General features: G+C 45.8%; 1 protein-coding gene across 2 annotated transcripts in view; it reads left to right on the top strand.

Moving 5' to 3' along the window:
* Positions 1 to 10,656, top strand: part of LOC148151308 (EH domain-containing protein 3-like) — a 53,911-nt gene extending 43,255 nt beyond the window's left edge. Inside the window, exon 3 of one of the 2 annotated variants that reach the window (XR_015754420.1) lies at positions 10,464 to 10,656. Coding sequence is in view for 1 of the 2 variants with exons in the window: in XM_087983223.1 (XP_087839349.1) it covers positions 10,464 to 10,626 (163 nt within the window). In the remaining variant the exon portion in view is untranslated. The remainder of the gene's footprint in view (positions 1 to 10,463) is intronic. The other variant, XM_087983223.1, reaches the window with a different exon arrangement.
* The last annotated feature ends 2,713 nt before the right edge of the window (positions 10,657 to 13,369 follow it).

Below are 13,369 nucleotides of genomic sequence, written 5' to 3'. Positions count from 1 at the left end.
CAAAGTTGAAGTGGTGGGGTCTGCCTGTCCCCATTTTCAGGATCCTCTCAGGGAAGAGTTGTCCAGCAGTGGTCATCGAGCGGGCACATGAGGTAGGTTCCGCCACCAGTGGGTATCCTGGTTCCAATCAACCCTATCAAGGCTGTCATACGGCATTTGGGATCATGAAGACGCTGGATTTAATTTGTTTTACCTGTAACTTGCATCATGGTTCAGTCCGGTTTGGTCTTGCAGTCAGGGGCATGCTTCATTTACATAACTCCAATTTCCGGGATGGGACCCGGTTTAGGATGGCGCAGGCCACTTATCTCCATGTTAGGATTTGGGAGGATAAAAGGGGTCAGGGAGTCTCTTGCTGAAGTAAGGGCATAACAAACTACTTCATCCTCTCCAAATATTTTATTAGGGGTTTCTAGAAACAAATTGTTAGTGAAGGTTAATATTCCCCCCCGCTTTGTCTCTTTTACTATCTTGATCTATCTGAATGGGGACAAGGCTTACCAGGGATGCCCAAAGTACAGCTGAAATCAAACTGAAATATAACACCTTGACAAGATAAAGACCATTGGGGGTTGTTCTGTAAATGGACTATCCAATCTTCTTGATGAAGTTGACCATTACGGCAATCATAATAATTAATGTATAATAATATAAATCATCTTGGGTAATGTTCAACACATCGAAGGAATCAGTCTCTTGGCATACAAGAACATCATCCTGGCATAGGTGGTGTATAGTCTCTTGTTGCTCAGGATCACACAGATAGATGGTTCCCTCTTGTGTACTAATGCTGGCCCAGGCAAGTCCATATATCAGGAATTTTGTTGTTAATAAAAAACCTACATATATTTGTTGCTTCTGACAACAAAGGGACTTTGAAGCAGCCCCTTTAGTCAGCTTCACCTTTCTAGGTAATGGCAGATCATCCACTTGGATGGAATTTCCCACAATATTCCCATTCCTATTGACGCTATTATTGTTGAGTCATAGTCACACAGCACGGGAACAGACTGTTCGGTCCAAACAGTCCATGCTGACCATAATCCCACACTAAATTAGTTCCAACTGCTTGGGCTTGGCCCTGGCCCTGGCCCATATCCCTTAAACATTTCTTATTCATGTCCTTATCTAAATGTCCCTTAAACATTGTAGCTGTACCCATATTCACCACTTTCTTTGGATGTTCATTCCACACACAAACTCATCTGTGCGGAAAAGTTGCCCGTCATGTCTTTTTAAAATCTTTTTCCTTTCACCGTAATAATACTCCTCCTTGTCTTAATTCCCCACTCGAGGGAAGAGGCACCTGTCATTCACCGTATTTAGATCCCTCACAATTTTATAAACCTCTGTAAGGTCACCCTTCAACCTCCTCTGCTCCAGTGAAAGAAGTCCCAGTCTATCCATCCTCTCCTTTTCGCTCAAACCCTTCATTCCTGGAAACATCCTCAGAAATCTCTTCTGAAACCTCTCTCTAGTTTTAATAATGCCCATCCTATAACAGAGTGACCAGAACTGGACACAATACTCCAGAAGAGGCCTCACCAATCTCCTGTACAACCTCAACACAGTGTCCCAACTCTGATACTCAAGCATCTAAGCAATGAAGGCAAGTATGCTCAACGCCTTCTTAATCGATCTGTCTACATTTGATGCAAACTTCAAAGAATTAAGTATCAGGGCTGATTCAGAGTTCATCTGATCAGTTTCTCCATTACCATTTCTTTACTAAGACTAATCTTCTCCAACTCCTCATCCTCACCAGTCCCTTGGATTTCAGTAATATTTAAGAGATTTATTTTATGTCCCTTTCTGAATGCAGACAAGAATAATTGTTATTTAGCTTCAGTGGATAATCCCAAACATCTTACTTTGAGATGTCTGATATCTGAGGAAGTGCAAATGTTACCGTCATAAGGACAGAGGGTGATGTCAGAGTTTGATGTCAGTCCCATGAGGAACACCCTCTCAGTTCCCAGAAAACTCTCTATAACCCGGAAAGAAAACAGTGACTCCTGTGGGAATTTTGTTTGATTTCAAATAAATGTCTGACAACGTTATTGCAGTCCTTACCAAGTCAGAGTCTACCAACAGAGGGAGTGAGGAGAGACATTCTCCTCTCTTCAAAATTAGGAGAAATATCAAATCATAATCTCCTCACGGGCAGGTGGTGAGATCAGGGAGAGATGTGTTTAAAAACCAACTATATGTCCTTAACAAAGGTGGGGGGGACCTGTTTATTTTATTCACTCATGGGATGTGGGCGTCGCTGGCTGGACCCAGCATTTATTGCCTGTCCCTAGTTGCCCCTTGAGAAGGTGGGGGTGAGCTGCCTTCTTGAACCTCTGCAGTCCACCTGCTGTGGGTCTACCCACAATGCCATTAGGGAGGGAATTCCAGGATTTTGACCCAGCAACAGTGAGGGAACGGCGATATATTTAGGATCGAGAGTGCAGTGCTAGAAAAGCACAGCAGGTCAGGCAGCATCCATGGAGCAGGAAAATCAACATTTCGGGCAAAAGCGCTTAATCAGAAATCATTTATATCAGGATATATTTAGGATGTGGAGTGGCTTTGAGGGGAACTTGAGGGTGGTGGTGTTCCCATGTCCTTCAAGATGGAAGTGGTCACGAGTTTGGAAGGTGGTGTCTAAGAATGCTTGGTGAATTTCTTTGTTCACACTTTAATGCTGAGCAGTTACATCTTTGTGCCAAATCTATAATCCTTTACCTGAAGGAACTCTTAGAGATAACTTCATAATTGCAGTGTGCGTCATCCCTCATTGTGTGGGTTAATTACAGTTTATCCTTTGAACTATCGCCAATATTGTGCTGTAGTGTATTTGGGTCTTTTTGTTCACCCTCATATCTGTATAGTGATGCTATAGGCTAGCTGCCGGCACATTGTAAAATTCACAAGTCACACAACACCAGGTTATAGTCCAATAGGTTGATTCGAAATCACAAGCTTTCGGAGCGCTGCTCCTTTGTTGGGTAACCTGGTGTTGTGTGACTTCTGACTTTGTCCACCCCAGTCCAACACCAGCCCCTCTACACCATGTAAACGTCAGTTTGGATCAGAACCAGCTGGGATACCTTGAGTCAATTCACCACCACTATCCTTACTGCTGGCTGCTCAAAGTAGCAGGGAAGCAGTGTCCCAGTCGAATTATTACTAGACTCTCAACCTGAACCTAGAATCTCCTGTTCCCTTGATGCTGCCTGACCTGCTGTGCTGTTCCAGCAATAAAGTTTCAACTTTGATCTCCAGCATCTGCAGACCTCACTTTCTTCTCAACCTGAAGACCCAGCTGGTGTTCAGGGGACCAGAGTTTGAATCCTGCTGTGGCTCATGGTGGAATTTGTAGTTGATAAAAATCTTGAAGTAAGAGTGTCATGACCATTGACGATTGTCAGGAAAACAATGAGGTAAAAACAATGACTGCAGATGCTGGAAACCAGATTCTGGATTAGTGGTGCTGGAAGAGCACAGCAGTTCAGGCAGCATCCAAGGAGCTTCGAAATCGACATTTCAGGCAAAAGCCCTTCATCAGGAATAAAGGCAGTGAGCCTGAAGCGTGAGGAGGGTGGGGGTGGGGAGAAAGTAGCAGAGTACAATGGGTGAGTGGGGGAGGGGGTGAAGGTGATAGGTCATGGAGGAGAGGGTGGAGTGGATAGGTGGAAAAGGAGATAGGCAGGTAGGACAAGTCCGGACAAGTCATGGGGACAGTGCTGAGCTGGAAGTTTGGAACTAGGGTGAGGTGGAGGAAGGGGAAATGAGGAAACTGTTGAAGTCCACGTTGATGCCCTGGGGTTGAAGTGTTCCGAGGCGGAAGATGAGGCGTTCTTCCTCCAGGCGTCTGGTGAGGGAGCGGCGGTGAAGGAGGCCCAGGATCTCCATGTCCTCGGGGAGTTGAAATGTTGGGCCACTGGGCGGTGTGGTTGATTGTTGCGGGTGTCCTGGAGATGTTCCCTAAAGTGCTCTGCTCGGAGGCGCCCAGTCTCCCCAATGTAGAGGAGACCGCATCGGGAGCAACGGATACAATAAATGATATTAGTGGATGTGCAAGTAAAACTTTGATGGATGTGGAAGGCTCCTTTAGGGCCTTGGATAGAGGTGAGGGAGGAGGTGTGGGCGCAGGTTTTACAGTTCCTGTGGTGGCAGGGGAAAGTGCCAGGATGGGAGGGTGGGTTGTAGGGGGGCGTGGACCTGACCAGGTAGTCACGGAGGGAACGGTCTTTGCGGAAGGTGGAAAGTGGTGGGGAGGGAAATATATTCCTGGTGGTGGGGTCTGTTTGGAGGTGGCAGAAATGTCGGCGGATGATTTGGTTTATGCGAATGTTACAACATTTAAAAGGCGTCTGGATGGGTATATGAATAGGGAGGGATATGGGACTAGATTAGCATATGTGGTTGGCATAGACGATTTGGACCAAAGAGTCTGTTTTCATGCTGTATGACTCTATCTGGTTAACTAATGTCCATTAGGGAAGGATAATGCCATCCTTACCTGGTCTAGTAGTTACGTTATATCAAAGACATGTGATTGTCTTTTGTGGGAGATAGGTTCAGCCTCAGCATAAATCTAAATCACAACTTTAGCTGCACGCCATTAACATGAAGAACAGTCCCTCGGGAGAGTTCTCCATAACTCTGGTGAACACATATCAAAAAAAATCACCTCACAACTCTAAGCTCCCACCACTGACAGGATACCTATGTATCGTGAAGGGTGGACCTTAGTTTGTGATGTCAGTTAACTCATTCAAATGTGTTGCTGGAAAAGCGCAGCAGCTCAGGCAGCATCAAAGGAGCATGAGAATCGCGTTTCAGGCATAAGCCCTTCTTCAGGAATGAGGAGGGTGTGCCAAGCAGGCTAAGATAAAAGGTAGGGATGAGGGACTTGGGGGAGGGGTGTTGGGAATATGACAGGTGGAAGGAGGTTAAGGTGAGGGTGATAAGGTGAGGGTGATAGGCCGGGGTGGGGGGGGCGGAGAGGTCGGGAAGAAGATTGCAGGACAAGAAGGTGGTGCTGAGTCTGAGGGTTGGGACTGAGAAAAGGTAGGGGGAGGGGAAATGAGAAAGCTGGAGAAATCTGCATTCATCCCTTGTGGTTGGAGGGTTCCTAGGCGGAAGATGAGGCGCTCTTCCTCCAGGCGTCGTGTTGCCATGATCTGGTGATGGAGGAGGCCAAGGACCTGCATGTCCTTGGCGGAGTGGGAGGGGGAGTTTAAGTGTTCAGCCACAGGGCGGTTGGGTTGGTTGGTGCAGGTGTCCCAGAGGTGTTCTCTGAAAAGTAGGCGGCCTGTCTCCCAAAGGAATAGGAGGCCACATCGGGTGCACCGGATGCAATAAATGATGGGTGTGGAGATGCAGGTGAATTTGTGGCGGATATGGAAGGATCCATTGGGGCCATGGAGGGAAGTGAGGGGGGAGGTGTGGGCGCAGGTTTTGCATTTCTTGCGGTTGCAGGGGAAGGTGCCGGAGTGGAGGTTGGGTTGGTGGGGGTGTGTGGACCTGACGAGGGAGTCGCGGAGGGAGTGGTCTTTCCGGAGCGCTAATAGGTGAGGGGAGGGAAATATATCCCTGGTGGTGTGGTCCGTTTGGAGGTGGCGGAAATGACAGCGGATGATACGATGTGTATATGGAGGTTGGTGGGGTGGTAGGTGAGGACCAGTGGGGTTCTGTCCTGGTGGCGATTGGAGGGGCGGGGCTCAAAGACGGAGGAGCGGGAAGTGGAGGAGATGCGGTGGAGGGCATCGTCGACCACGTCTGGGGGGAAATTGCGGTCTTTGAAGAAGGAGGCCATCTGGGTTGTTCGGTTTTGGATTTGGTCCTCCTGGGAGCAGATACGGTGGAGACGAAGGAATTGGGAATATGGGATGGCGTTTTTACAGGTGCAAGGGTGGGAGGTGGTGTAATCTAGGTAGCTGTGGGAGTCGGTCGGCTTATAGTAAATGTCCGTGTTGATTCGGTCGGTCGAGATAGAAATGGAGAGGTCTAGGAAGGGGAGGGAGGAGTCTGAGATGGTCCAGGTAAATCTGAGGTCAGGGTGGAATGTGTTAGTAAAGTGGATGAACTGTTCAACCTCCTCGTGGGAGCACGAGGAAACGCCGACACAGTCATCGATGTAGCGGAGGAAAAGGTGGGGGTGGTGCCAGTGTAGCTGCGGAAGATGGACTGTTCCACATATCCTACGAAGAGGCAGGCATAGCTGAGGCCCATGTGGGTGCCCATGGCTACTCCTTTGGTTTGGAGGAAGTGGGAGGATTGGAAAGAGAAGTTGTTCAGAGTGAGGACCAGTTCAGTCAGTCGAAGGAGGGTGTCCGTGGAAGGTTACTGGTTGGTACGGTGGGAAAGGAAGAAGCGGAGGGCTTTGAGGCCTTCATGATGGGGGATGGAGGTGTACAGGGACTGGATGTCCATGGTGAAGATAAGGCGTTGGGGGCCGTGGAAGCAAAAATCATGGAGGAGGTGGAAGGTGTGGGTGGTGTCCCGAACGTAGGTGGGGAGCTCTTGGACTAAGGGGGACAGGACCGTGTCGAGGTATGCAGAGATGAGTTCGGTGGGGCAGGAGCAGGCTGAGACAATGGGTCGGCCGGGGCAGTCAGGTTTGTGGATTTTGGGCAGGAGGTAGAAACGGGCGGTGCGGGGTTGTGGGACTGAGGTTGGAGGTGGTGGATGGGAGATCCCCTGAGGTGAATATTGTAGTTGAAATCAAGATATGAAACAGTGGGAGTTACAGAATTTCAGATTTTTATACAAATATAAAACAACGAAGCACGGCTGCTGACAATCTGAAACAAGAATAGAAATTGCTGCAGAGGCTGAGCGGGTCTGGCAGCATCTGTGGACAGACAGAAACAGGGTTAACGTTTCCCTTTGTCATATCCCTTTGTAAATCAGATTTTGTAGCAGAAAGGATACAGCTGAGAGATTCTTTATCCCAAAGGGTGTAGTTCTAATAGATGCGATTGTGAGTCAGTAGCTCACAGGCAGTAATTGAATGGAGGTGATCAGTGTCTCACCCACTGACTGGAGAGCTGATAAGAGCCCCACATCAGCTCTCTCAGGGAAAGCTTGCTGCATTCAGTGACCCTCAAGCACTGCTGGCTCCTGGCTGCTGATGGCACTGTACCTGAGAGATCAAGCATCAGCACTGACTCCCAGGCTGATAGGTGTGTGTTACCAGGTAGAGGATCGCAGGATACTGTCATGGGGGTGTAGAGTGGGTGAGGTGGGTCAGTAGAAATGGCAGGAGTGTGGGTCTCTCTAATGGCCAGATCCTGATGTTGGTTCATTTTTTCTCCATTCATGAGATTTGGGTTTGACCTATCCCCAATTGCCCTGGAGATGGCGACGGTGAGCTGAGTTCATGAACTGCTGCCATCCTTTGGGTACTTGGGCATCCACAATGCTGTCAGAAAGGGAGTTCCAGGTATTTGATCCAGTGACACTGAAGGAACGGTGATATATTTTCAAGTTAGGGTTGAGTGTGGTTTGGAGGGGATCTTACAGGAGGTGGTGTTCTCATGTGATTACTGCCCTCAGTCCTTCTAGGGAGTAGAGAGTTAAACATCACACAACATCAGAGTATAGTCCAACAGGCTTAATTGGAAGCACTAGCTCTCGGAGCGCTGCTCCTTCATCAGGTGGTTGTGGAGTACACAATTGTGAGACACATAATTTATAGCAAAAGTTTACAGTGTAATGTAACTGAAATTATACATTGAAAAATACCTTGATTGTTTGTTAAGTCTCTCATCTGTTAGAATGACCATGATAGTTTCACTTCTTTCATATGTAAGTCACAAAAAGTTTTTAAAAAGTTACATTCTCAGATTAACTGTAACTATTGGTGTCAGCCCAGATAAGCTGTTAAGATGTTGAAGGTGTTAGCCCCCTGTGTTCTGTTGTCTGTGCCATAATGTTTAGACTGATTCTTATCTAAAAAGTGAGTTAACAAAGTCTTACATGGATTTGTGCAGTTTTTGAGCAAAGTACAAAGTAACTCTGCAAGTTCAAATTCACCCCACCAATGTGTGTGTGTGTGTGTGTTTGGGGTGGGGGTTGTGAGTGTCTGTGCGAGAGAGTATGTGTGTGTGTGAGTGTAAAGGGGTCTAAGTCTGTGAGAAGATGCATATGTGAGTATGGGACTGGTGTGAGAGTGTCTGGGGTGGGGGTTGTGTGTGTGTGAAAAGGGGTCTAAGTCACAGTGTAAACTTTTGCCATAAATTCTGTGCCTTACGATTGTGTACTCCACAATCACCTGATGAAGGAGCAGCGCTGCAAAAGCCAGTGCTTCCAATTAAACGTTTTGGACTATAACCTGGTGTTGTGAGAGTTGTAACTTTTTACACCCCAGTCCAACACTGGCATCTCCAAATCATAGATAGTAGAGAGCACAGATTTGGACGGTGATGCAAAAGGAGCAAGGTGATTGGTTGCAATACAATCTGAGGGATTTTCCAGCCTTCCCTATACAGGCAAGTGGTGTGTAGTCTATCCCACTCCTGACCTGTGCCTTGTCGATGGTGGACAGGGTTCAGTGAGATTCTGCAGTGTATCTTGTAGATGGTACACGTTATTAACTTTGTGTGTTGATGGTGGGAGGAGACATTTCCAAAGGAGCTGATTTCCGGGGCTGAGGTGAGAGAGACCGCCCTTGCCATCGAGGCTGTGTCTGAACAAATGTGATATTAAGGAGTTCCAGCAAAACTGGAATCAATGGGAACCAGGAAGAATTTCCACTGGTTGGAGTCATACCTGGCACATGCTCATTAACCATTTCCCTCTTCGATAGGACTGACTGAACACAAGTCCAAATAAATCTCTGAAGAAGAGTCACACTGGAAGAGTAAAGCACAGGAATAGACTGTTTCGCCCAAATACCTGAGCTGATCTAACCCTAACCCTAACCCTATCTGCCTGCACAAGGTCCATACCCCTCTGTTCCCGGCGTGTTTGTGTATCTGTCCAAATGACTTTTAAACTTTACTCCCATATCTACATCTTTCAGCACCCTGGGTAGCACATTCCAGGCACTGACCACACTGTGTATAAAACCTCCCCTCGCACATTCTCCTCTTACCATAAACTTATGCCCACTAGTGTTTGAGATTTCCACCCTGGGATAAAGACTCTGACTGTCCACCTTCTCCATGCCTCTCATTATTTAATATACTTCCATCAGGCCCCACCTCAGCCTCTGATGTTCTAGTGAAAACAATCTGTGTGCCCAAACTCTCCTTATAGTGAATACACTCCAATCCAGGCAACATCCTGATAAATCTCTTTTGCATCATGTCCAAGGCCCCCACATCCTTCCTGTAATCTGTAGCATGACTTTGCAACTTTTATTCTCAAGCCCCAGATTGATGAAGGCAAACATGCCGTTATGTCTTCTCTCCCACCTTATCCACTTGCATTGCCACTTTCAGGGAGCTATGGACTTGACCCAAGATCCCTCTGCAGATTAATTCTTGACATTTTTTTGTATAATTTTGAATTCTTCTATTTAACTTTCCAAAGTGCATTATCTCACAACTGTCTGGATTAAACTCCACATGCCATTTTACTGCCCATCTTTCCAAGTGATCTCTATTTGTTGCTGTATCCGTTGACAACCTTCCTCACTGTCCATAACTGCACCAATTTGGTTTGCACCACATAACTGTCAGGCACTGACCATCTCCAACAAGACAGAAGGTAAACATCACCCACTGACATTCAATGGCATCACAGTCACTGGATCCACCACTTCAGTGAAAACAGGCACAACATATTCATTCATTCAACTCCTCGACCACTTCTGTGTTCCTGAAAATAAATCCATCCAACTCTGGCTGGACCCACATCCATTTTAGCCAAATCATCACCAATGGAAGCTTTTGCAGTCCGATTTTGATTTTTATGAATTACATTCATATTCAATTCTCCTGTTCCTTACAAGTTTCTTCGTCCTCCTTTGCGGAACCATTCTAGTGAGGACTCTCTGCAACCTCTTAAGGAGACTCATGTATTCCCTAAAATGTGATCATCAATGGCCACAATGGTCATAACAGAATTTCATAGGGGTTCAGCAAAACTTCCTCGATTGAGGAATCAATCATCTCGTTATAAACTCAAGGCCCTGTTTGCTTTGCTATTCACTCTCTCAAAAAAGATCAGTGCACCAAGATTTCCCTGTCCCTCTGCCATGCAATTTTTTGAACAGTGCCGTTAAGTTGATGTCAACTCTCAGAATTCCTCACCAAAACTGTATCCCCTTATCGGCCACGGGACTGTCCATTCTGATTGCTTTTTGATTCTGTTCCTGTAATCATGATGGAACGGAATGATGGAGGGTTCCCAATGGGCTGAAAGCCTGACTCCTGTTGCTGTTGGCCTGTTAATCTATTTGATTCAGACAGGTTTTGTCACGAGGAATGAATTAAATGTCTGTATTCTTAATTCCGTTGCAGGACTATTTCCAACATAACTGATGTGAAACAATATGAAGAACTTGTCCTTGATTTCCTGAAAGACTTGGAAAAAGACAAGGGAATACTTAATGGGAAATTTCTTATTGTTTGGTATAAAAAAGGTGGACTAACACAAATAGCTTTAGAAAAGGAATTGAAATGAAACCTTTCTATAAGGTTCTGTTACCTTTATACATTTTGAACAGTGGGATGTGCTTAATTCTAAAACTGTTTTGTCTTCCCCAAACTACACATTGCATTAACCTAGACTACTCTGGTCTCCGTACCTCGAGAAAGATATACTCTTCTCCCTAACTTCCATTGAATGCAGTGACTGTTCCTTAGACATATTATGGACATGTGCCCACATTGGAAATTTGACCAATTCCACCAATGTCCTATCTCAGAAATCCCGGTATCCTGTTTATAAAACTGCCCTCTACTGGCAGTCAGTAAAGAATACAAAGTTAAAAATCACACAACACCAGGTTATAGGCCAACAGGTTTAATTGGAAGCACACTAGCTTTTGGAGCGACGCTCCTTCATTTCAGTCTCTGTTCCCACTGGTTCTTTAGTCCAATGATTCCAATCAATGGAATTATTCAAGTTACACTTCATTGGCCCGAAATTCTGATCGGGAGTCAGTCGTTGTCACCGACACACTTTCCCCATTCCCCTTGACCCGACAACACCCTCGACATGAATGTGTCCGACTGGACAAACCCGCTCAACCTGACACCTACGACCCAGCTGGTCTCGAAGCTCCATCACCTCCTCACCAACCCCAAGAATCCACAGATCCCTCATCACTGACCCACTACTCCCCTTCGCCCTTTCCACAACCCCATTGGAAGTGGTGGATGCAGCTACAGTTACAACATTTAAAAGACGTTGCGATAACCACATGAATAAGAATTGTTTGGAGGGATATGGGCCAAGCGCAGGCAGGTGGGATGAGTTTAGTTTGGGATGATGGTCAGCATGAACTGGTTTGACCAAAGGGTCTGTGTCCGTACTGCATGACTTGATGACTCTCATTCCAATTTCAGAAACAACTCTCCAGGTTTGGTGGTGTGAAACAGTTTTCTTCAAGATCAGACACCCAAGAGATTGGAGTCAGTTTCAGTTTCTCCCATTTACAAACACTTTGTCTCAGAAGATAACACATGTCTTGGCTGGTTAAGGCCAAGTCTCTAAAAGGCAAATCCCAATGGGATGTCTGTAACTTTCCATTAATACACATTTAGAGATATGGAAGGTGTCTGGGGGAATTGAAAGGAAGCTGCCAGTAGAAAGAGTTAACTCACCATGAGTATGAGACAGTGGGGTGGGGCCAACACACTGAGTGATGTTGTTGTAATTATACTTTGTTCAGGAAAACTGCTGCAATCTGCTGTTCATTAACTTTTTCAAAAGTTGAGTTCAGTTTGATATTTGCCAAACGATAGCATATCGAGATCTTGAGAACAACTTGAAGGTGTAAAGCACAAAAACTTGATTTAATGAGAATCAAAAACACACAGTTCACTCTATTCCCAAAGGTTTGAAATTCATTATTAAACTAATTTTGAATCTTTGATGTTGTGCATGAACAACAGCCTAATTTTCAGTGAACCCTCTTTAACTATGGGGTGAGTTCCCACCTCCATGCAGTGTAGTGAGGTACACAGCTGTGATTCAGTATACGGGGTGTCCCTGTCTACTGCCCATTTTTCAGCTGTTTCTACCTTATCCTCATCGACACCTGCTGCAGCCACTGACTCACCGTTTCTTCTTGTTTTAGTATTAACTCATCTACACAACTGTAAATATAAAGTGGTGATGATCACTTCCCCTTTCTGATCTTTATCATTCTTCGGAACCATCCATGTACATTTTCCTCTGGAGTGGGGGTGCCCGATGGGTTGAACCCATCTCTCAATATTGCCTTCGTCAAGTTTGACTGTTGTTCTGCTGTAAACCTGGTGATGGAGCCCTCTGACATTCAATCAAAGTTTACAGCCTTTTTCTCATTTACCTCCCTGACTGCATTTTTCAATCTCCTCCAACGAAATGTTTTTCCTCCCGACAGATGTGATTATAACCACTGACACAGGCAGTGAGACTGTGACTCCTCTTGTGAGATCTGTCAGCTCAAACCTGATGTATTTTCACATTTTCGTTGGAGAACCCAGCTAAATGTAAGGATTTAATGTTTTGAATTTTTTTTTCTTAATAAAGATGGCAGAATAGGGTATTCAACCCCTCGAGACTGTCCCTCCATTCCCACCTTCTGGTCTATCCAAGTGTCATTCCAAATCCCACTCCCATCTCTTCACCATTCCGTGCTCCAGGCTTCTCTTCCCCTTCCCCAGTTGTAATCTCTCCCAGACCTTTTCCTGGACCACTTTCCCGATGCCAGGGATCATTCCCTCAAGTCTCAGGTGGTGTCCCCATGCCATGTGGTATCACTCTCCCACCCACCACCCACCTCCTCGTTCCTGCTTGGTTCAGGTTTTACCACAAGATGTGTCACTGTTCCAGGGAGTAAAGAGCCTGCGAGAATTACAGGTACATTTTATAGCTCTTGTTGTAGAATTTGCAGTTAGTTAAATTCAGGGATTTGGATGGTCCTGGTGTGGGTGAATTCACTTTGTCTCGTAACAATGTTTCTTTGCATGACTCATTGTTCAACATTAAAATGTTGTGTCACCATGGAGACATTATTGATAAAATGGGCCAAATGGCGACGTGCATGTCTCTTTATGAAAAGTAATAAAATTAGCTCAGTATCTCACTCATGAGCAGCAATGGTGTAAATGTTGGTCAAATCTGGACCACACAATATTCACTGAAAGAAAGACAGACCCAAACAGCAGACCTGAGGCTAAGTTTCAATTGTCCATCTGTACATTTACAGGGTCTG

Source organism: Chiloscyllium plagiosum, unplaced genomic scaffold, assembly GCF_037043375.1.
Source record: "Chiloscyllium plagiosum isolate Xiang-an unplaced genomic scaffold, Cpla_swu_hap1 HiC_scaffold_3, whole genome shotgun sequence".
In the NCBI taxonomy this organism is placed as follows: Eukaryota; Metazoa; Chordata; class Chondrichthyes; order Orectolobiformes; family Hemiscylliidae; genus Chiloscyllium; species Chiloscyllium plagiosum.
The sequence above is the reverse complement of the archived record's forward strand: the minus strand, read 5'-3'. Positions and strand labels throughout refer to the sequence as shown.